Source organism: Corticium candelabrum, chromosome 20 (genome assembly GCF_963422355.1).
Source record: "Corticium candelabrum chromosome 20, ooCorCand1.1, whole genome shotgun sequence".
Classification (NCBI taxonomy): Eukaryota; Metazoa; Porifera; class Homoscleromorpha; order Homosclerophorida; family Plakinidae; genus Corticium; species Corticium candelabrum.
The window spans coordinates 2,063,747-2,074,511 of NC_085104.1; the positions used below are offsets into that span (position 1 = coordinate 2,063,747).

The 10,765-nt window shown below is 36.8% G+C and overlaps 1 protein-coding gene across 1 annotated transcript; it reads right to left on the bottom strand.

The window, feature by feature from the left end:
* Nucleotides 1-3,609: 3,609 nt before the first annotated feature.
* On the bottom strand, nt 3,610-10,295 carry LOC134196058 (protein tyrosine phosphatase domain-containing protein 1-like). The gene is made up of 13 exons (XM_062665138.1): nt 10,105-10,295; nt 9,917-9,997; nt 9,161-9,276; nt 9,072-9,093; nt 8,928-9,006; nt 8,841-8,868; nt 8,695-8,782; nt 7,806-7,895; nt 7,645-7,744; nt 6,688-7,584; nt 6,532-6,627; nt 4,343-4,387; nt 3,610-4,277 (listed from the first exon to the last, which is right to left on the bottom strand). Exons 1-13 carry the CDS (start codon nt 10,293-10,295, stop codon nt 3,744-3,746), a joined length of 2,367 nt encoding a protein of 788 aa, XP_062521122.1. The 3' UTR covers nt 3,610-3,743.
* Nucleotides 10,296-10,765: the final 470 nt, after the last annotated feature.

A 10,765-nucleotide genomic window follows, 5' to 3' on the forward strand; every position in this document is an offset into this window, starting at 1 on the left:
CACTCTCAGTATTGATTCCAGGTTTACAAGTTTCCTTTTCATTACTGATTTGATGTTTAGAAGCATACTGTGCATCACTGGTATCATGAGCAACAGATTTTTGTATATCAGTGATTTGAGGTTGCATGTAGGCTTTTATTAGAGCCCCATGATAGAGCTTGGACATAATTTTTCCGGATTCAGCTTTTAGCTGGTAACGTCCTTTGGACATTGCCTGAATTACTTCGTATGGTCCTTTCCACTTTGCCTCAAGCTTTCCTCCCATTCGGTGTGAATGCTGCATTGATTTTAGAAGAACAAGAGTCCCCTTAGCATATTCCTTTAGAGGAAAAATATTTGTTTGTCAATAATATTAGTGGTAGCTTACTGCGTTATTAAAACAGACTACATGGTGTTACTGACAATACATTTTCTCTAACTGTAAAATCTCGTGTTTACAAGTATTGTGAATGTGCAGTAGTATATACTAAAATTAGTTAGTTTTAATATCTAATGGTAGACTCAAAAGGCATGACACAGTCTAACAATTTAGGATGTAGACTTCTCTGTGAATTTTGTTTATGATGAATGATGGCAAGGTGTCAGCGTCAAGGTGTGTGTGTGTGTGTGTGTGTGTGTGTGTGTGTGTGTGTGTGTGTGTGTGTGTGTGTGTGTGTGTGTGTGTGTGTGTGTGTGTGTGTGTGTGTGTGTGTGTGTGAATAGCAAACTCACTACTGTACGTGTGTAATGGAGTAGTGTCTATAGCAAATTAGCATATTTAGTATTTGTTGGGAGCAATACAAAAATACTTCCTATTGCTTAAAAATTATTCAGACACAGTGCAGGTTGAATACGTTTTAAAAATAATATCATATTTATGACTTATTGAACTAATTTTATAATCCAGCATGTGTGTTATGTTTTATGAAAGGAACAGTAGAAGATTGGAGGGATTTGCAATATTGTATGTTTGCTAAGTTTTAGATTGGTTGTCTGTCTTTGCTGTTGTGTAGATTGCATGTATGTATGTATACAGGTATATACGTATCACGGTATGTACGTGTGATGGTATGTATGTATGTATGTATGTGGCTCAATTGGTTAGAGTGTGCATTTGGAGATTGGCAACATCCGGGACCTTCGGGTCAGAGTTCGAGTGCGGGAGGGCCACATACATAAGTTCCCCTGGGCAAGGAACTAACATACACTTGCCTCTCTCTCCGGAGTGTCAGTTTCTGTCCAGCAAGTTTGAAGCATGAAGTATGAAGTATGAAGTACAGCAAGTATGACATACCTAGTGACATGATAGTGTGACTGCTGAAAGTGTAGAGTATAGCAGGTATAGAAAGTTTGGAGTGTCTGCAGTAACCTGGGCCCTAAGGGTCCTTGTAAAAAATGTATGTATGTATGTATGTATGTGCACTGGAAGCCATTAGCCATGCTTTTGCACGTTGGTGACTTGTGTGAGATGGCTGAATTTAGTTGAAAGAGGTGAAACAAGGACAAACTAAAGATTTTCTTTGCAATTGCATTGTGACTAATGTGGTTGCTCCTGCACAGCACAAATTTATGGATACATCATGTACAAAGTCATAATTGAGCTCAGTTGTATTGACTACTCATTAAATAGTACTGAGCTCAGTTGTGGCAACTATTCATTCCATTATCATATATACATGTATAGGTATATATAGGTATGTATGTACTGCATGTATGTATGTAAATATATATGTATGTATGTACAGTATGTACAATAGGCAAGGAATTCACATGCAATTGCCTCTCTCTATGGAGTGTCATTTCTGTCAAACCAAGTACAGCAAGTGCATGCTTACATTTTGTTACCATTTTGAAAGTTGTATTGTCACATACTCTGACTTGCAATTCTATTTAGTTAATGGTTGCCATTGAATTTTTTTTAGAATCAATTGACTGAGTCGATCAGCCTTGCAAAAGTCTTAAAGATATTTATTTAGCAGACACATTGTAATGTTTGTTTATCTATGAATATCGTGTAAAGTTTTCGTTCAATAGAACAGAGAACACATTGCATTTTATGTTGTGGAATATTATATAAATAAGTAAGCTGAAACTTGCACAAGGTAAATTAGTTAATGATTGTAATCATATAAAATAAAGACTGTACCTTGCTGAGGTTTGTTTCGACCAAAGTGACAACCATCAATACCATCATGGCAAGCTTGAATGACGCGCAGTTTTTGTTCTTTCGACACTATTACCCGCTGAAGGTTGATGGTGTTTGACGTAGAGTCTACTTGCTTGTGGTAGAGCACTCCATCCTGCTGTTTGAAAAGTCTGCTTGCTGATGAAGACCTCTTTTATCGTTTGCTGTAAATTCAGGTGGATACTGCGGTTGTCCGCGTTTATGACTGCGTAGGTAATCTACTAGCGCTGGACAACGACTTACAACGACTTTCAGAGAGTTTGGAAGACTTGCTCATGTCACAGTTCGAAAACGGCGGGGAAACACTATTGCGGTTTACTTTATATCAACACGGATAGTATGGACTGGTACCGGATACTTTGTCCTAGGCTACAATATCCGGCCGGATAGTCTAGACTATCCCCCGGATACTCTGTCCGGGGGATACTCTGTCCTGTGACACCGGATCTAACAACAAAGACGATAAGCGTTTGAGGCCGACAACATTTGTAATTTTTTTGCAATCTTCTCATGTCGGTGTTAGTTTACACTGTATGTTTGGGGTGCTAGATGTAAAACCTTGCAATTGCATGCCTCTCTCTCTGCCTGGCCTGTCATTCCCCGGATTGTCAATCTCCCGGCTGCATACATGTATGTAACGTCCAGTATAATTTTTGCATTACTTTCAAATGCAATAATTAATTAAAGCATAAATTGTTGTTAATTGTAATCAGATATGCAGATTGTAATGTTTGGCCCTCCAAACCTCGAAAACTTACTCCTCCTATACATCCTGCACATGGCTGCTTCAGATCATTTAACTGTGTGCAAACATATTAATTATCAAATTAATTTATTAACACTAAAACCCCGTCTTTCCGGACATAGTGGATTCTTTGAACTATAGACTCTCTAGACGGCTCTGCTTGCATATATCTGGGTATCCGGGCTATCTTCCTAAAGTAAAAAGTAACGTTTCAACGGTTTGAAAAAGCCTTGGCTCACAAAAACGTAAAGCGACGTATGTTGTTAATTGCGCCCACTTTGGACACTTTTTTATGGGCGTGGTCGTTTACAAAAGACCGCCTCACGATTTGGTGCAAAGAAAAGTTGAGAGGTCTGCGTAAATACGTGTGAGGACCAAAGCTGTACACCACCCTTTTCCTCAGTCTGCATATGGATCTGCCACTGATTCTACCGTATCAGTCAAATAGAAGCCAATAAAAGTGGGCGTGTCGATAAAAGTGGGCGTGCCCCATAGCTTCGTGACCTTTATCCCCCCATTCCTAGGGGTCACACTAAGCCCCAGCATACACGATGGTATGTCAACCAATTTCGGTAACGACTTTTCTATAAATGTACATGAATACAAACACACATACATTTTTCAGTTTGTATTGAAAGAGTCCTTACTACTCTAAAAACGGCTACTTGCGCGGTTATGGTCTGAACTGCGAGGTATTCAAATATATAACTAGATATAAAATAAATTTAAAAATTTACTGAAAGACAGATTCAATGCCAACAATCGTTGTGATCATTGACTGACTTAAACCTAACTTCTGAAACAGATCTACATGTCTCTATGTCCATAATGTCATCAGTCCTGGTCGGTACCAACACAACTTGATGTCTCTCCAATAGGAGGCAAAGGTTTCTTCCCCGCCAAAGATGACCAAGATGCAACACGTTTAATACTTGCAGATTCTGATTCCATGTTGAGAGTCGTCAGACAACTAGCAGACGCCGACTGTTTGAGCAGCTTAGACACTGAATGTGGACGATCACTTGGTAGTCGTGGTGATGGCGTTACAACACACTTTACTTCACATGCCACACTTGGAATGTCCAATTTCTCATCCACTACTTTTGTTAAGAATCGCACCATTACATCAATAGATGACAATCTAGTGTCCTGCTTAGTGTCAACTTGTATATCCGGTTCACGTAATAAACTGCTTTCTCGTCGAAGAAATCGACTTGCTTTTGTAAAGAATGACTTCACCGCTCCCTGCCTTCCTTCTAAGTCTTCCACAAGCTCGTCACTAACTTCGGTGTCCTTTTCAACAGTGAGGAGCAGCTTGGCAAATACTTTCACGAGTTTGTTCAATTCGACTGTAGGTGTGTCTACTATCTACCATACATAAGCAACAGAGTAGTCAGATGGTGGGTAAGCTTGAAGTGTTAGCATGTGTATACCTTTGCTAGCAATTCACAAAGTGAGTGCATTAACAACTCTTGAGGCTTTAAAAAGTTCAAAACGATATAAGAATATGACACAAAATGCAAGCACGCACTACATGCATTCAAAATTAATAACTAAATAATTAATTAACTTAATAAATATAAATAAATAGATAAATCTAACTAAATAGATAAACAAATTTAAATAAATAAATATTATTTTTATACATTTTATAGGCTGTGGCATAAATTTCAATAAATGTCAGCGTGAATGTCACTGCATGGTCAACTGATCGTCTACCCATGTCGTTTACCACTACCAATTAAGTAACACTCACATTGACTGCAAGATATATTTTGATGTATAAACACTTCACAACAGAAACTGGATTAACAATAAAGTTGTGTACACACACACACACACACACACACACACACACACACACACACACACACACACACACACACACACACACACACACACACACACACACACACACACACACACACACACACCAGTGATCAATCCACGTGATCAATCAATATAGCAGCCGCCATTGGCCATTGGCAGACAATAAATGTCAATTGGCCCGTATCATTAGACCACAGCCTGACATTTTGCGGACCAAACAGGAGAGAACACGCCAAATCTACATGTATGTACATACATGCAATGGTTGGCATGTTGTTGCCATTGTTTATATAGGAACGTCTGTTTACGTTGAAGTAACACCAGATATGCCTGTTATCATCTGTGTAGACTCAGAAATAGAAACCACAGGTGGATTAGGATCTAATCTGAACAATTAACACACACAATATGCGTGAAGTGTGTACAGTAGCCAAGTAGTAGGTTATTAGTTAATGTGCCCCATCCTAAAACAGGGAAACTGTCTCTAATAAATAGATCTTCAGTCAATGCTTGTCACCAAACTCATTAGTAAATTCTAGCGGCTGCTGCAGTGAGTGCATAGATTGAATGAAACCTACAGAATGTCTTGCAAACTATGTGTTGGGTGTCTAATTACGACTTGTGAAAGTTAGCACCTTCTAATTACCTATGGAAGTATGAAAAAGATTGATGGTTTACTATTTACATTCTGTTTGAACACCGAGAGCAACTGTTTTGATCTTTCTTCTAAGCTACAAGACATACGACCTTCTATTGCTAAAATATTCTCAAGGCAGCAGATTTTTGCTTTAGATTTGTAGATACAAGGTTCACAAGCTCGTTTGGTTACGCCCGTTAGAAGAGATTTCATGATTGACATTCACATAGCAGCTACAAGCACTTCCGGCGTTTGCATTTGACCAACTGTGAATTGAGTATGAGTCTGCAAGTAGATCTAGTCGCTGCTCAGTTGTATCTAGCTGATGCTCCATTAACTCACCAACCATTCCAGGTTGCAGGGGATGGCAACTGCTTCTTCCGCATTCTGATGTTGTTTTACTTCTACTTGCAATCAATGTTGGGTTTCATTTGGTCTAAAAACCGCTACCTTGTCATGCTTGGCTATAATTGTTTTTAGCATTGCTTTTTTAAGTAGGGCCTAAGAAGTAATGGAGACATTGGCTCTTCCTATATTCATGTATACTCTATCACTTTCTTATTACCTATTATACTATAGCATGTTATCTAAGTGAGACTAACTCTCACACTAATGAGCAATCTTTGTCAATTGCTTAGTTAGCAATACAGCTTTTAAAATTGCTAATTGAAAGTTAATTTACTGGCTTAAATATGGTAGATAGATAACTTCTTCTTTTGGCTCATAATTTTGAGCTACCGGTCAATACAAGCAGTTGTGGGATCCTCACTGCATTAATATTAACAACAATTAAACAAAAACTGTACATTAGATATGGACATTTGTACAAATCTGTGCAGTTGTTTTTCTATAAATAGTTACTGATGCTGTATACTGAATCAGAATGGCCGATCAAGTTTATCAATGGCCGGTCAATATTGAATTTTATCTGACATTTGGCTAATGTGACAAAATTATATTGATCATTGCACACACACACACACGCGCGCGCGTGCACACACACACACATGCACACACACACACACACACATACACATGCACACACACATGCACACACACACACACACACACACACACACACGTATGTATGCATGTATGTGTGTATTATACTGTATCTTAGCCAAGCGTACGAATGCAGACACCATGAGGTCATACCTTGCTCAACGCACACAATAATTTCTTGCAACTGATATCACCATCTGCGAGCAGCATCTCAACTTTGTCTACAGTCTCTGTGGAAATCAGTGGTTCCTTCACAAAAGACTCTCAAAGCAAATTCAGTTAGCAAAACTGGTATACACATGTACCTACCGACAGCAAGCCGAGCCACGTTTTCAGCATCAATGCCAATACACGTGGATCATGTTCACAATAAATGCAATTCCAGTTTGTACTTGTGTTAACTTTTTGCATTAATTCCTCAGCCTTCTTAAGAACACCCTTGTCAACATTCCGAAGCAACAATGCCTCCGTAACAGTCATGTACAAGCTCTTTCCATCAGCAACTTCTTTTGTTGCATCAAATACATTGTCGTCCACTGTTTCATCATTTACCTGATAGTTAAACGAAATTTCCCTCATTCTACTGTCTTTCTCCTCTAAACCGCAAGTGTCCATAGAAGGTACCAACGATGAAGTCCCAACAGAAGACAATTGACAAGACTCAGCTTCAGTTGCTTCAGAAAGTAAGAAATCATTGGTCACATGATAATGTGTGGGAGACATCGTCAGAGAATTGTGAACTTCTAATGTTGTCCTTCCATAGGCTGGAAAAGGAGCCGCCGAGAACCGCCTCTTATGTCTTGACATTTCGCTCTTGTAACTATTACGTACAGCCAAATCATCAACTGTACAGCCGACCACCTCTGGACGACTTGTCTGCACATGTGCAAGGTCAACTTCTTCAGGTAACGCTGAATAGCTAAGTGTTTTGTAATAGCCCTTCGACTGAGGCAAACACTGAGAATGCCTTTCACTAGTAGGACTGTTTTCTGATGAAGAAATACAGCTCAAATCATTACCAGCACCAGATAGATCAATAGGAGGCAAAACTTTGCCCAAATTGGAGCCAAGACTTGCACTAGATGTACTTCGTGATGAAAGATTAGAAACGTCAGTACCTACAGTCACTCCTGTCCAGTCAGACAATTTTTGTTTCCTTTCTCGTTTGCTCAATTTGATCAATTCCTTGCAAAGCACTTTGACTACCTACATGAGACATTTACAACAACTTGAACATCAATGTAAACGTAGATGTCTTCTACTTGCCTTCGGAATACGTCTGTAGTCTCGAGCTTCCATACCATGTAAAATGGCTCTCTGTCGTTTTAAGTATTGGGCAAGTGTGAATCGATCTGACATCCGAGTACTGGAACATAACACTGTTTGTGTTGACAATAATATTACAAAACAATACAAATAGTTACTACCTGGTTGGAAAGACCACCCGCATAGGGCGAATGTGCTCAGCAAATAATCGCACGATCTCCATCTGACCACGTGTTTGGCATGCATTTGGTCTGCATGAAAACAAACCCTTGAGGCAATAATTTAAGTTCATTTGCCCAAAAATTAAAAGTATGCAAACTATACAAACATAAATATTAGACTCCTATGATGACAAATGCTAATCTTAAACCACATGTTGGTAGTGACTATCGGTCATCACTATCAACACATTGTGTTAACTAAACATTCATTCAGCATTAACAATACACAAACTCCAAACAATGATCGCAAATAAACAAAATAAAACAAACAGCAACTACCTTATAGAAAAATAGAAACAAAAATGAAAAATATAAAAAAAATAAAAAAATAAAAAATAAGAATAAAGAATAGAAAATTGGAATAAAAATAAAAGAAATAAAAATTTTAAAAATAAAAATAAAAATAAAAAGTACGGAATAGAAAATAGAAACAAAAAATAAAAGAAATAAAAATAAAAATTAAAAAATAAATATAATATAGAAAATAAAAATAAAAATAAAAATAAAATAAAGAATAGAAAATAGAAATGAAAAAAGAAATAAAACAACTAAAAATAAAAAATAGAAAAAGAATAAAAATTTAAAAAATAAAAGACAAAAAATAAAAAATACTAAAAAATATAAAAATAGAAACAAAAATAAAAAAGAATAAAATAAAACTAAAGAATAAAGAATGGAAAGAAAATTAATTAAGGAATAAAGAATGGAAATAAAAAATATAAAAATTAAAAATTAAAAAATTAAAAATAGAAATAAAGAATAGAGAATAAAAATAGAAATAGAAATACAACATTAAAATTAAAATAAACGAATGAAACTTAAAAACTACCTTTTAGATCTGACACGAAGAATTGCGTCATCGGGTGCCATACGATACGCATAGACAAGATAGCAAGCAATCACCACACCCGTTCGCCCTACACAACAAACCAATAGACCAAAACCCACAAACACATTAACCAAATTTCTAGTAACCCAAGCCAGCATGACAATGAACTGCCACCTAGAAAGCAAGTATATTATGACACATAGAACTTAAACATGAACAATCACGACACAAACTTTGCCTTCCTGAAGAGCAAAATCAACAACCTTGACCATATCAAACACACAGTTCATAGTAGGAACACCATAATCCCTCCTACATAAAATATAATTATGATGATACAATCACATGTCAAGCCACCACAATGGAGCTCAACTTACCATCCAAAATTGTAGAAAAATACTACATAATGTGTAAGGTAAAACAGCAAATGAAACAGTGAAATGTAGTATGTAGTGTTAGTACTCACTGTCAGCATCCATGAACTGCTGTGGGTCATAGCTGAATCCAGAACGATGCAAAGGAGGTCCACAGCTGGCGTGTTCATTTACTTCTTGAAGATTAACAATCGACTTGATGCCGTGGCTAATAATAAATTTCTAGTTAATTAATGCCACATGATTTGCACAAAATAGATAAACACTGATCTAGTTGTGTACAATTGTAATATAAACACTAATTTATATAACCAGTTGATCAAACCAACTTAGATGGACCTTCAGTACTTCATTAGGTTACCCACATAAATGTGTATCACGCAGAGAATAATCCAAAATTCAAATGTCACTTTTTAAAAAACATTGGAATAAAATTAAGTATAATAAAAAATAAATAAAATATAAATAAATATAATAGTCAAATTGTAAGTACAATTTAAGGTATAATTTTATTTAATTATATCTTTAGTACTTACAAGTATACTTTACATCAAACAACATCACTCACTTTTAAGAAATAAATAAAATATATAAAAATAAATAAATAATTTATAAAAAATAAGCATAATTTGATTCAAAATTTATATTTTTATTTACTAATTATATTTATTTATATTTATCTTTATTTATTTAATTACTTTGTAATACTTACATTATACTTCAAATCAAACTGTCTCAACCTATAATTTACTAATTATATTTATTGCTATTTTATTACTATATTTAATATATTTATTTAATCACATGTAATACTTAAATTATACTTCAAATCAAACTATGTCACTCACACTTGAAACTTTTGAATCAAATTATACTTCGACATCAATATTGTGTTGGGTCTCGCCATAGCAAGGATCTGATCAGTAACCCTTTGAAAAAACACGTGTCATGTGTCACACCAATTGTTACTATCTACTAGTAGTGTAGTGGCAGGTTTAAGACAGACAGTAACCATGACGACCAGACGTTTGCTCACCAGTGAGAGAAGATGCCGTCAATCGCCATGTCCTCCTTTCTCCAACGAAAGGACGATTCGTACTTGCAGTTGGCACCGCCGCAGAAAAGTTTGCATTGGTAAGAACCCGCCATTGTGTGACGAATCTTCTCAGAAAGTTTTCCGTATTTCGGAGTGGCCGTTGCGCCGTCTCCTACCACCCATTTCGCCATCTCACAGATAAAGGCGGCAGAAAACCAGCTGTTGGAATGGGAGACGCGCACGCGCAGTACGATGGCGAGTATGCGCGACTGTTGTTTGGAAGTTCAAAGTCACATTTCATTTCTGGCTCTGGTTAATCAGTAAACGAAGTGTCATCGATATTGTTTACTGATTGGAATAACATACTTTGTGGTACATATTAATATCTCTTATTTGAGGCATAGCGTGCGCTAACATGGCCATAAAACCAAGAATTTCTAGATAGACTACGTACTGTTTCAATGAAAGTGCCAAACTCTTGGTTACTAATTTAGCTATGATTACAAAACGTTCATCCGGTCCACCTTGATTCACAAGCCCGTAGGAAGCATTTGAAAAGTGGTCGGGCGTAACGCGCGCTAGGAGGGTATGGTCCAACGATAGTGTACACCAAGAGAGCAGTCTTCCAGCATACTAGGTGGTATCTAATACATAATCTATT

Bases quoted from the DNA above. Each gene is read 5' to 3' on its own strand.
- LOC134196058 (XM_062665138.1), bottom strand. From the start codon at position 10,295: ATGGCGAAATGGGTGGTAGGAGACGGCGCAACGGCCACTCCGAAATAC. The intron at 9,998-10,104 runs GTGAGCAAACGT...GTTTTTTCAAAG, and splicing joins GACGGCATCTTCTCTCACTG to GGTTACTGATCAGATCCTTG. The intron at 7,745-7,805 runs GTAGTAACTATT...GTTATGTTCCAG, and splicing joins CGGGTGGTCTTTCCAACCAG to TACTCGGATGTCAGATCGAT.